Consider the following 13,787-nt stretch of genomic DNA (forward strand, 5'->3'; position numbering starts at 1 on the left):
ATTGCATTGCGGGAAACGTCATTTCCGTTTCCGTTATCACAGTTGTTATAGCAACAACAGCGACAGCAGCAGGTCAGAGCCCCCCGCCCTGCCCCCCCGCCCGCCCCCCACTGCCTCTCCCCCGCACTCCCCCCACCCCCCGCCCCCACACACAGAAATAATTGTTTGTGTCCTGTGGTTTGATTTCGCAGCTGAAGGCCGTGTTCCGGTCCAGGTACATTGGGCCGCGTTGCCGCAGGTGTGTGGAACAATGTTCAGCTGCGAAGGTAAGTCCTGACTTCCAAACCTTTACATTGCTGTAAGAAATCTCGAACTGACGCTGAACCCATTGAGGACAGAGCCACTGAGCTCTGTTTAGGGCAACAGCACTTCACTCATCTTTGCCCACGTGTAACCATGAACTTGTGCATCTGCACTTCAATCTCCCAAAGCAATATCCAAAGAGGCAAAGACAACACTGCAACCGAGTGATCCGCAGGTGCCGCCGCTGTGAGCTGAATGTCGGCATCTATCAACCTCCTGAGGCAGTCTCTGCATCAGTCGGTCCTGTTAGCCCTGCAAGCCAAAGCCCCAAAGGTTAGGGTGGTCCTAACAAGCAGGAAAACTTGCCAGACAGTGATATTAATACTCTGTGGGATTAGGTAAGCAAGATGTGTCCATCCAGGGAGAGAGAGAGCAGTCCATTCCAATAAACATCTTGAATTTCCAAGTGTAGGTGGGATGCATGAAAATCTCACCTTGGTTTGGATACTCTTAAGCGTGGTGATGGGTTTCCACGTGTGTCAGACACATCATGTCGCAATAAGTAACCACAAACATTAAAATGGAAATAATGGTACAACAATCAAGATCATCGTTGGTGTAACAGTTATTTGAAGTGCTTTTTGATAATAGGTTTAGTCTTTGTATTTGATACAGTACCACATCGTTGAAAAGTTTCAACATTTTTTTATTGGATTTTACTGTAAAGTATTTGCCTGTCTGTGCCCCTCACCGAGCCAGTCCCGAACCTTGGCATCTTGTTTGACTCTCAACTATCCTTTCTACCCCACAATCCATGCCATGACCTGCTCTGCATTCCCCCAACTTCCCAGCATCGCCCGGCTCTGCCACTGTCTCACACCGCAGCCCCCGAGACCCTCACACACGCCTTCATTACATCCAGGCTCAACTATGCAAACTCACACTTGTCGGCCCCCAACTCCTCCCTCCACAGCCTGCAGATCATCCAGAACTAACTCTGCAGCCCGTGTCTCCTTCCCCACCAGGCTCCGTGACCCCATCACCCCCATCCTCTCCCCCACCAGGCTCCGTGACCCTATCACCCCCATCCTCTCCCCCACCAGGCTCCCCGACCCCATCACCCCCATCCTCTCCCCCACCAGCCTCCGTGACCTCATCACCCCCATCCTCTCCCCCACCAGCCTCCGTGACCCTATCACCCCCATCCTCTCTCCCACCAGGCTCCGTGATCCTACCACCCCCATCCTCGCCCGACTCCACTGGCTTCCCATCACACAGAGGATACAGTTCAAGATCCTGGTCCTCACTTTTAAAGGCCTCCATGGTCTTGCTCCCCCCGATCTCTGCCATCTCCTAACCCCCTACCATCCTGATCGCTTCCTCCACTCAGTGGGCTCCGGCCAGCTTCACATCCCCCTCCTCACCTTCCCCACTATTGGAGAGTGGGCTTTCAGCCACTCTGCCCCCACCATCTGGAACTCCATCCTGTAGTACCTCTACCTAACACCCTCCTTTGCCTCCTTCAAGACCCATCTCAAGACCTTCCTCTTCGACCATGCCTTCAGTCACCCTCCTTCCCTGTGTGCCCTCCGCCCTCCCTCAGCTCGGGTCCGAAACACTGACTGCCAGCGCCTTGGGCCCTTCTTGACGTGAAAGGCGCTATACAAATGGAATTTTGTTGTTGTCTCTGTGTACTATGTCTCTTATCAGAACACATCAACTTGTGCAGGTGAACAAACAGAAGACACCATGACAATAGCTGCTGCCCATGTGCCACAGGAAGACAGTGCATGGAGGGAAGCTGAGCCTCGCAGCTGGAATGGAGGCCTTGTACCTGACCAGATGAAATCTCTGCAATTCGCTGGGCATCCAGGGGACGGCGATGCGGATATCGTAGAAACATTTGGTATGACTGTTCTATCAGGACATGGAGCACACAAAAATAAACATATATATATTCTTTATGGAGTAATGTTTAGGATAGCTTTTCAAGTTCTTTTGAATACTTCAGTTTCCTGCACCCCAAGCTCCTGTTCTCAGCAAAGCACTTTGCAGCCGACTTCCTCCCAATGTAAAAGGCGCTATTGTTGTTTTTATCCCGTAGTCCCTTATTTTTATCCCATTTTCCCTGTATTTTATTTTTTCTTTTCCCTGTATCCCTGTTCTTGTCTCTCTTCAAGGCTAGCAAGTTCCCAATGCAGGTGACATTTGTGTTGTATAAGACCTGTGTCCAAACAGTACCTTCATGATTCCGAGCTCCTGCCAATGCAGTTGAGAGGTTTTTCAGTCCGTTTGTCAAGTTCAGGGTCAGCTACAACAATAACTCGCATTTATTTAGTGTCCTTCACGCAGGATAGCGTCTTGGAGCTTCTAACAATGGCAGCACTTTACATGAAGCTAGGGAGAAGGGGGAGTAAGAATAGGTACAGTTGAAGAGGAAGGCCCGAGGTGCGATCTGAAGACGGGCAAGGAGGAGGCAAGTTGGAGGGATTGACGCAGAGAGTGCCATAGTTTTGGAGCATCGTGGTTGAAGGCAGATCGAGTGGAGGGGGCGAGAGATGTGCAGGAGGCCAGAGCAACTGAGTGAAGGGGGCGGGGATAGAAGAGTTAGTTGTAAGCAGGTTGGAGAGTTATGGAGATGCCAAGACATGAATTGATTTGAACGTGAGTGAAATCAATCTGTTTTGTAATTAAGAATCAGTGCAGCCTGGTGAGGACTGGTGTGATGGGGGAATGGAGTTTAGTGTGTACAATAGGGAGTCAATGGAGCCTGGAGAGGGCTAGGTTGCTAAGTTTGGTGCGAGGATACGGGCAGTGGAGTTTTGAATTAATTGGATTTTATGAACAATGGAACTGGGGAGACTGGTGAGGAGGGCAGTGGAATAATCAAGGCGGTAGGAGATGAATGCGTGGTTAATGGTTTCAGCTGCGTTAGATGTGGTGTACGACCTCCACCTCTCACACATGTGCACCTCTCACACATGCCGGTCAGGGATCGGCTGTGGGATGGGAGAGACAGTGTGTGACAGACTGGGGATGATATGTTCAAGCAAGTCTGAGGGAAAGGCAGGGGATTTAAGGAGGTTAGAGCCTCAGCTTAGTGGGAGCTAAGGAGCATGGCTTCCGTCTTGTCAACATTCAGCTCACAAAGTTGGTGCTCATTCAAGCAGACAGAGCATCGGTCCCACAAACAGCCATGGAGTTAGTTAACAATTGTATTTGGGGGGGATTGTTGGACGAGACACTGGAAGAAACACCCTTCTCTTTTCGAATAGTGCCATGAGATCTATCCACCTGAATAGGCAGACGGGACTTTAGTTTAATGTCTCATCTGAAGGAAGGCACCTCTGACAATGCAGCGAAAGTGTTACCGCCGAGCCAGGTGGACACATGAGAGGAAGCACGTAAATGAGAAACAGGAACGGGCCAAAGATTGGGATGTGTCACTCAAGTTACCACATGAGGTGATGATGTAGTGGCAATAACGGAGACCTGGCTCAAACAAGGGCAGGAATGGGAGCTGAATATCCCGGCTACAATTATTCAGGAGGGATAGGGAGGGGGAAAGGGGGGGTGGGGGATGGTGGCAATATTGATTAAAGACACGGTTATTGCCCTGGAAAGGGACGATGTGCTCGAGGGTCCAAAACAGAATCATTTGGTTAGAGCTAAGTTGCAGAAAAGGAGCTGTTACTCTGTTAAGTGTACACTATAGACCATAAATAGTGGGAAGGAGAGAGACGAGGAAATCTGCAGCAGATTTCAGAAAGATGCAAAACCAATAGAGTAGTGATAATGGGGGACTTCAATTATCCTAATATAGACCAGCAAAATAACAGTGTAAAGGGCAAGGAGGGGGAAGGATTCCTAAAATGTGTGCAGGAGAACTTTCTGGATCAGTTTGTTTCCAGCCCAACGAGGAAGGAAGCAGTGCTGGATCTCGTTCTGGGAATGAAGTGGACAAGTGGAGCAGGTTTCAGGAGAGCATCTGGACAACAGTGATCACAACATCATTAGGTTTAGAGAACGTATGGAAAGGGACAAGGAACCATCAAAGGTGAAGATACTCAACTGGAAGAGGTTAATTTAAGTGAGTTAAAAAGGAACCTAGCCAAGGTGGACTGGAAAGAAAGAATGGCAGGTAAACAGCTAACGAGCAATGGGAAACCTTCAAGGAGGAGATAGTTTGGGGACAGAACAAATACATTCCCACAAAGGGGAAAGGAGGGCAACCAAACCTCCCTGGATGGATAAGGAAATTGGGATCAAAATAAAACAGAAAAAGGAGGATTATGATAAATGTCAGGTTCAAAATACTGAAGATAATCAAACAGAATATAGAAAGTACAGAGGAGAACTGAGAAAGGAAATAAGAGGGGCAAAGAGATTGTATGAGAAAAGATTAGCAGGAACATAAAAGGTATTTTTTTATAAGCATATAAAGAATAAAAGGTTAGTCAAAGGTCAGGTGGGTCCAATTAGGGACCAAAGAGGAAATCTTCCTGTGGAGGCTGACGTACTGAATGAGGACTTTGCATCTGTCTTCACAAAAGAAGAGGATGCAGTCAATGCCACAGTATCGGAGGAGAAGGGAGAGAAATTGGATACGAATAAACTGAGACGAGATACTAAAAATGTTGTTGGTGCTCAAGGTAGATAAGTCACCCGATCTGGACAGGAAGCATCCTAGGTTACTGAGGGAAGTAAGGGTGGATATAACAGAGGCTCCGGCCACAATCTTTCAATCCTCCTTGGACACCGCGGTGGTGCCAGAGGACTGGAGGATTGCAAATGTTACTCCCCTGTACAAAAAGGGGCAGAAGGATAAACCCGGGAACTACAGGCCAGTCGGCCTAACGCCAGTAGTGGGGAAACTTCTAGAGACTATAATTCAGGACAAAATAAATTCTCAATTAGAAAAATATGGGTTAATAAAGGACAGTCAACACGGATTTGTTAAAGGCAAATCAAGTCTAACAAACCTGATAGAATTTTTTGATGAAGTAACGGAGAGAGTGGATGAAGATAGTGCAGTTGATGTCGTTTATATGGATTTTCAAAAGGCTTTTGATAAAATACCACATAAGAGACTTGTAGCAAAATAGAAGCCCCGGTATTAAAGGGACAGTGTCAGCGGATACAGAACTGTCTGAGAGACAGAGAGCAGAGAGTGGTGGTGAACGGTTGTTTTTCTGACTGGAGGGAAGTGTGCAGTGATGTCGGTATTGGGGCCACTGCTGTTTGTGATCTATATAAATGACCTGGACTCGGGTACAGGGAGGACAATTCCCAAGTTTGCAGATGATACGAAGCTGGAAAAGTAATAAACAGTGAGGAAGATAGTAACAGACTGCAAGAGGACATAGACAGACTGGTAACATGGGCAGACACGGGGCAGATGAAGTTTAATGTGGAGAAATGCAAAGTGATGCATTTTGTGAGGAAGAATGAGGAGAGGCAATATAAGCTGATGGTACAGTCTTAAAGGGGGTGAAGGGACAGAGAGACCTGGGGTTCATATCAGTAAATCTCTGAAGGTGACAGCACAGGCAGATACAGCTGTTAAAAGAGCATACAGGATACTAGGCTTTATAAATAGGGGCATAGAATACACAAGTCAGGAAGTTATGATGAACCTTTATATAAAACACGGGTTAGGCCTCAGCGAGAGACTGGGTTCAGTTCTGGGCCCCACACTTTAGGAAGGATGTCAAGGTATTGGAGAGGATGCAAAGGAGATTGACCAGGATGGTACCAGGAATGAGGGACTTCAGTTATCAGGAGAGGCAAGGGAAGCTGGGATTATTCTCCTTGGAGCAGAGAAAGGTTAAGAGGAGACTTAAAAGAAGTTTTCAAAATTATGAGGGATTCGATAAGGTGAGCAACAACAACAAGATTGCATTTATAGAGAGCCTTTCACATCGGGAGGACGTCCCAAGGCGCTGGACAGTTCGGTCGGGACCCAAGTAGGGGGGAAATGGTCAGGGTGAGAGGAGGGAAAGAGCGAGGAGGGGGTAGAGAGTCAAGAGGGGAGCTGAAGGCACGGTTGAATAGAAAGGTCTTGAGACCGGCCTTGAAGGGGGAAAGGGAGGAAGTAAGGCAAAGGCACTGGGGGATGGAGTTCCAGAACAAGGAGAAACTATTTCCACTGGTGGGTGAGTCGGTAACCCGAGGACACCGATTTAAAATAGTTGTTAAAAGAAACAGAGGGGAGGGGAGGAGAAATGTTTTCATACAGCGAATTGATCTGGAATCATTGCCTGAAAGGCCGGTGGAAGCCGATTCGATAACAACTTGTAAGAGAGAAGTAGATAATTATTTGGGGAGGAAAAGATTGGGGAGAGAGCGGGGGAGTGGGTTGATCAGGGTATGGGGAGAGAGCGGGGGAGTGGGGTTGATCAGGGCTATGGGGAGGAAGTGGGGGGGTGGGGTTGATTTGGAAGCTCTTTTAAGAACTGGCACAGACACGATGGTCCGAATGGCCTCCTCCTGTTCTGTATAATTCTATGATTACCATGGGGGTGGCAGCAGAGGAGTCAAAGGGTTGGTAGTGAATCAAGTAGGACTCGAACCAGGAGAGTGAGATCCCAGTGAGGTGGATAAGGAGGATGGTCGAGTTTGTCGAATGGAGTGTTCCAAGAAAGGAAGGCAGAGGGAGCCCTGGTTGCACTGAGAGACAACATAATTTGTGACTTTAGTGAGGACTGTGTCAGTGCTGTGGGCTGGTCAGAAGCAGAGGGGTTTGAGTAGGGAATAAAGGGAAAGGTGTGAGTGACGTTGATTGGAAACAAGGACTTTAGAAGTGAAAGTTAAGATGGGTTTGTAGTTTGTGAGATTTGAAGGATCAAGGGTGTTTTATTTTAGGAGGGGATGATGACAGCATTTCTGAAGGAGAGTGTGGAATGCAAGAGGAAAAGGACAGGTTAGCTGTGTCAGCCAGCACGGGGCATTTGGGAGGTCAGTAGCTGGGTCGGGAAGGGAATCAAGGTAACAGGTGGTGGGTTTCATACGAGTGATGATGATTGTGAGGTATTAACTGGTTGAACTTTTTAATACGTTAAAAAGAGTCAGTTACAGGGATATGAGGAAAGGGCAGGTAAATCGAACTGAAAAGATTGTGAGAGCCGGCACAGTCACAGGCAAACAGGCTGCATCTGTCCAGGGAGACTGCCCTTGTATTCCATCCGCCTTGCAAGCAAGAGGACCTAGGCTTGATTCCCGGGCAGGGCGAAATCTTAGACAAGTTTCCTTACTCTGCACACCTCTGTTTACCTAGCAGTGAATAGGAACCCAGTTCTAAGTTGATTGGCGGATCGGTTTTCCGTGAGTAAAAACCACTTCAAAATCACTTAATCCACGATTATTTGTGGGACCCTGCTGTGCATGTCACCAACAAAATATCCCGTCAATTAGCTGTACATCATATAGAATCATAGAATATTATAGCACATAAGGAGACCATTCGGCCCATCATGCCTGTGCTGGCGCTTTGGAAGAGCCACCCAACAAGTCCCACTCCCCCACTCTTTCCCTGTATCCTTGCAAATTGTTCATTTTCAAGTACCTATCCAATCCTCTTTTGAAAATTGTTATTGAATATGTTTCCACCACCCTTTCAGGCAGTGCGTTCCAGACCGTAACATTATATTATGTAATATTCTGTGAAGTGTTTTGAGAAGCCTCGAAGATGTGATAAGGCGCTCTATCAAATGCAAGGATTAATGTTGTATGTGCATTTTATGACCCTCATTCAGAATCATGGCTGTGCTGTAATATATACATACATATATATACTGTCTATACTGCTAATAAGAATCCCTTCCTTTGAAGGAGCGCAACTTGTGAAGATTGAAGGGCAATGGAAACTGCAGAAAGCTGATCAGACGTGTATTCATGAGCAAAGTGACAACAGAGAAATAAGTGATCAAGACTCCACAAAGCAAGAGAATAAATCGAAGGAGGAGAGAGGCCCCAGGTGACATACTTTGCTTTACACAACACAACAAATTATTTGCCAACAGGGCCACCATACAATGTGCCGGCTCTTTGGAAGAGCTACCCAACCAGTCCTGCTCCCCTGCTCTTTTCCCATATCCTTGCAAATTTTCCCTTTTCAAGCACCTATCTAATTCCCTTTTGAAAGTTGTTATTGAATCGGTTTCCACCAATTCAGGCAATGCATTCCAGACCGTAACAATTCTGTGTAAAAAAATTCTGCTCATCTCCCCTCTGGTTCTTTTGTCAATGTATGTCCCCTGGCTATTGGCCAGTGGAAACAATTTCACCCTATCTACTCTAACAAAACCTCATAATTTTGAACACCTTTATTCAATCTTTTCTAAGGAGAACAATCCCAGCTTCTCTAGTCTCTCCACATAACTAAAGCCCTTCATCCCTGGTTACCATTCTGGTAAATCTCCTCTTCACTCTCTCCAAGGCCTTGATATTCTTCCTAAATTGTGGTGCCCAGAATAGGACACAATACTCCTGCTGAGGCCTAACCAGGGATAGCAGAACATCCTTGCTTTTGTACTTTATGTCTCCATTTATAAAGTCAAGGATCCCATATACTTTTTTAACAGCTCTATTAACCTGTCCTGGAACCTTCAAAGACCTGTGTATGTGAACCCCTAGGTCTCCTTGTTCCTGTACCCCCTTTAAAACTGTACCATTTAGTCCTCATTCTTCCTCGCAAAATGCATCAACTCACACTTTTCTGTATTAAACATCATCTGCCACTGTATATTTTCCTCCAGTCTGAAAAACAACCGTTCACCACTACTCTCTGCTTTCAGTCTCCCAGCCAATTTTGTATCCATGCTGCCACTGTCCCTTTTATTCTATGGACTCAATGGGTTGACCACGCCATCTTCCTCCACTGCCTCTTCTCCCTCATCTACCTTAGTGGGACCACACTCGCTTGGTTCGAGTCCTACTTAACCAACCGCCTCCATTTACATCTCAGCAAATGGTTTCTCCCCCTGGTCACCTGCGGGGTACCCCAGGGCTCCATCCTTGGCCTCTTCTTTTCCTTATCTATATGCTCCTTCTGGGTGATGTGATCGCAGACTTGTAAACTTCCACATGCTTGCGGATGACACACAAAACTACTTTGCCTCCAGCACCAACTCCAGGTCCCCGATGTTCTATCAGCTTGTCTGGCTGATGAAGGCCTGGATGAGTGTAAACTTCCTGCAGCTGAATGTGGACAAGACAGAAGCTATACTCCTTGGCTCCCATCAACTTCTTCACTCCTGCGGACCTAAACTCCTCAACCTCCCTGGGCTCTCCCTCACACTCACCAAACCAGTGCGCAATCTAGACATCCGGTTTGATCCCCAGCTGTCCTTCCTCTCCCACACCCGATAAAATGCAACAGAGGCTTGTTGAAAACATTATTGTGCACAGTAATAAAGGGATTGTGTGCATGGATGGAAAGTTGGTAAAAACAACAAGTTGCATTGAAAAAGTGCCCCTCGCACAGGACACTGTTCCAGAGTGCTTGACCTTGATGGAGCATGAATGCCAAACCGTGGGGAGGGGGGAGGTGACCGCTGGTACAGTTGAAGAAGAAAGTCTTCAAGTGGCGCGACCTGAAGAGAGGGAAGGAAGGAGCGAGGCGGAGGCATAGAGGAAGAGTGTTCCAGATTTTCGGGGCGTAGTGGCTGAAAGCGCGGCTACCAATGGTGAAACTGAGAGCATAAAGGAAAGCAGGAGGCTGAAGTCAGTTGAGCGGAGGTAGCGGGTTGTGGTATGTGGGGTAAGCAGATCGGAGAGGTAGAGAGGTGCCGGGGCATGAATGGATTTGAAGACGAGTGTGAGGATCTTGAAATTGATCCTTTTGGTGATGGGAAGCCAGTGAAGCCTGGCTAGAACTGGTGTGAAGGGGGTATGGAGTTTAGTGCGGGTGAGTATTTGGGCCTGGAGTTTGGATTTTGTAGTTGATCGGCAAAGAAGGCATTTGAAAAGTCGAAGGCAGAGAACACAGATTGAGAGTGAATGTCAGTCTAGCTCAGTTTGTAACCTCGGTGTCAGAAAGTTGTGGATTGAAGTCTCGTGTTGGAGCTTCTAGTCTAGGCTGAGGCTCTAGTGCAGTGCTGCCTGATTTTAAATGTCTGTGATGCGACTCAAAAACAGGTGTCCTGACCCCCAGTGCCCAGATCACTGACTCTTCACTTAAGGCTTTTTGTGGGACATTGCTGTGCACAAATCGGGGTCACACTCTGGATTTAGGTATTTCCTTGTTTACATGTCAATCCCCCCCTCCCCAACTTCAAGGTGGCAATTTGGGGCATTTTTTCTCTCCCCATTTCCTCTGCTCCTACCTCCAGCTTGGGTGGCCATCCAGGATTGTTAAGCGCTTTGAGATGTCCTCCCACCAAGAAAGGTGCTAATATGAATGTAAATGTATAGTATTATGTAAGCATCTCCTGGGGTCAGGGCATTGTTGAGGTTGCAAAGGAGATTTACCAGAATATTACCAGAGATAAGGGACTTCAGTTATATGGAGAGACTAGAGAGGATGGGATTATTCTCCTTAGAGCAGAGAAGGCTGAGGGGAGTTTTAATAGAGTTGTAATCTATGATTACAACAAAATTATGAGGGGTATTGTTAGAGTAGATCAGGAGAAACTGTTGACAGGTGAGTCAATAACCAGCGGACACAGATTTAAGATAATTGGCAAAGAGGGGAGGCGAGGAGACATTTTTATGAGTTGTTATGATCTGCAATGAGAGGGTGGTGGAAGCAGATTCAATAATAGCTTGAAGCGAGAGAGCTGGCTTTGATTCCCGGCAAGTTTCCTTACTCCGCACCCCTCTGTTTACCCAGCAGTAAGTAGGAACCCAGTTGTTAGTCGATTGGTGGATCCCTTTCCGGGGGTAATAATTTCTTTAAAAAAATAACAATAATAGATTGGTCACTCAATCCATGACTGTTTGTGGGACGCTACTGTGCGCAATTGGCTGCCACATTTCATCCACAAAATAAACCTTAAATTCACTTTATAGTATATTTCATGAAGTGCTTTAAGACGTCTTGAAGACGTGATAAGGCCATATATCAAATGCGAGGATTATTATTATTTTAATGAGGTATGATACAGTAATGTTAGTTAGTAATGTGACTGAACAGATTTGAAAGTGGAACATTCAATTGTGGTAGAGTGGATCTTTGTACTTTATCCAACTAACAGTTACCTGTTTTAACAATATACAAACTCGGTCTCTCGACAGTGGTTTATCTGCCATGGTTCGGCACTAGGTATGTTCAGATTAGTTGTGGCAATGAATCCTGGGTACCACTTAACTCTTAAGTGTTGGAATTTTTAATATACTGTGGAAGATAAAGGGAATTTAACGGTTTTGGACAGTCATAGGTTAAGGCGTAGGTTCAAACACAACTATTGTATCAGAGATGTAAAAGAGACCACATGAAAACAAACCTTTCCCTATACAACCAATTAAACTGAATTCACAATGGCATCCAACGGCAAAAATCTATCTATAAATTGGAAGATCACTGTGATTAGTGCAGAAAATAATTACTCGGACTATAGCAGTACAAATTGCAGTGTGTGAGAAAGTGATTTAGCCACACAAACTTTCCAGCAGTAAAGGCCAGGAATAGAAAGTCAGTAATTGATTAGAAATGTGGAGTATTAATACTCATGAGCATCAGTTGTGGTTTCAGTTGAAATTATCTGTACAATTATTTCAATTGATCAGCCTGTTAGAGCAAAAAAGGCAGAGTGGAAAACTGCTATCGTTTGTCAGCAGTAGTAACCTGTAAATTTGATACCCATGCGATTTACATACTTGAGTTAATAGGCTAATTGGGTCACATACATCATCTGTTTTGCGAATCTTAATTCTATATTTTTTTCTGCTTGAGGTAGTTCTTTTGGAGAGTTGTGGAGTCCTATAACTTAGTAGTTAGAGCACTCACTTCACAAGCAGATTAGATTCCCGACAGGGTGAAATGTTAGCAAGTTTCCTTACTCCACACGCCTCTGTTTACCTAGCAGTAAGTAGGAACCCGAATGTTAGTGGATTGGCGGATCATTTTCCGGGGGTAATAATTCCTTTTTTAAAAAAAAAATAATAGTGTGGTCACTTAATCCACGACTGTTTGTGGGACACTGCTGTGCACAATTGGCTACCACGTTTTGCCCAAAAATACAGTCACTATACTTTACAGTATATTCTGTGAAGCGCGATGAGACGTCTTGAAGAAGGAATGAGAGTAAATAAGGCCAGTGATTTAACAACTTTCTTCCCATTGTAATTTTTCAGAATGACAAAGAAGTTTCTGCGGGAGCACTGTAAGCGGCTGAAGCTTTACCAGACCCCGTACCTGAACGACACCCTCTATCTGCATTATAAAGGTCAGTCGTCAATCCACAAAAAGTTAGCTTGTATCAGATCAGCAGCCACACATAGTGGGTGTGGATGGGGGTCTCTCAGGTATAAGTGCAACTACTAACATCTTGAATCTCAGTGATCAGTGAGGAAGCTGAGGTTTGAGCTAATGCCTGCTGGAGTCCGGGTTTGTGATGGGCCAATCAGCTCAAGAGAGTTCAGCTCAGAGACCCCGCTTACCTCCCCCACAAGGGGAGGATGTCACTAATTGATCCTCTGACATCTGACAAGGGCAGGTTTGAGCTTCACAAGGTGGATGGTAGGTATCAGGAAATCCCTGTGAGCTTCCCGATGAGCAGCACATCTCAGCATGAAATGAGTGAGAGCATTGCTACCATCTTTTTGCCCACAGCTCGGGCACACGTCCCTTCCCAATGAGCTAGGCTGGCTGGGCTGTCATCAGCAGTATCCTGAACTACAGCGGATCCAATTTGTGCAGGAACAGACTAATGATACCACCACAGAGAATTGACTTGATTCCATCATTCTGTTACAATGCATGTCACCTTGGAGGAAATCAACAATGCTTAGCTCCCCACCCCCCAAAGAGGATAGTCACAAGATCCTTATACGACAACAACTTGCATTTATATAGCGCCTACACGGTTAAGGATTTGGACCCAAGCATGGGATGGAGGGGTATTGGGATAAGGGAGGGTGGAGGGCAGGGAGGGTAGGAAGGTGGCTGAAGGCACGGTCAAAGTGGGGGGTCTTGAAATGTGCCTTGAAGGAGGCAAGGGAGGGAGCGAGCGAAGGGAATGTGGGATGGAGTTCCAAAAGGTGGGGGCGGAGAGGCTGAAGACCCGACCAACTACAGTGGGGAGGATTGGGTCAGGAGTGGAACAGGCCGGAGCCTGCTGAGCGGAGGGAGCGGACAGGTTGACATGGGGTTCAGCAGATTGCAGAGGTGATCTGCTCTCTTCACTCTTATTTATCCCAATGTTTCCACTTTGATCTTCTAATGGCTCTTCAAACTCCACATACCTGCTCATATTCAGTTAGCTTTCCTCTACCCTCTCCACATTGCCCATCTTAACCACTACCTTTCTCCTCGGCTACAGAGATCCTCAATAACACTTTCAGGACTAGGCTTGACGATACCAATGCATTACTTGCATCTAGCA

At 46.4% G+C, this 13,787-nt stretch overlaps 1 protein-coding gene across 2 annotated transcripts in view; it reads left to right on the plus strand.

Annotated features, from left to right (window-relative positions):
* dnaaf1 (dynein axonemal assembly factor 1) overlaps nucleotides 1-13,787 on the plus strand; it is a 53,101-nt gene continuing 39,314 nt past the window's right edge. Inside the window, exons 1-5 of one of the 2 annotated variants that reach the window (XM_042340485.1) lie at nucleotides 1-72; nucleotides 192-266; nucleotides 1,973-2,149; nucleotides 8,074-8,218; nucleotides 12,538-12,629. In XM_042340485.1, coding sequence (XP_042196419.1) covers nucleotides 251-266; nucleotides 1,973-2,149; nucleotides 8,074-8,218; nucleotides 12,538-12,629 — 430 coding nt within the window. In that variant the 5' untranslated portion in view covers nucleotides 1-72; nucleotides 192-250. Of the gene's footprint in view, nucleotides 73-191; nucleotides 267-1,953; nucleotides 2,150-8,073; nucleotides 8,219-12,537; nucleotides 12,630-13,787 lie in introns of both variants that reach the window. The other variant, XM_042340486.1, reaches the window with a different exon arrangement.

Source organism: Callorhinchus milii, unplaced genomic scaffold (assembly GCF_018977255.1).
Source record: "Callorhinchus milii isolate IMCB2004 unplaced genomic scaffold, IMCB_Cmil_1.0 Scaffold14, whole genome shotgun sequence".
Taxonomy (NCBI): domain Eukaryota; kingdom Metazoa; phylum Chordata; class Chondrichthyes; order Chimaeriformes; family Callorhinchidae; genus Callorhinchus; species Callorhinchus milii.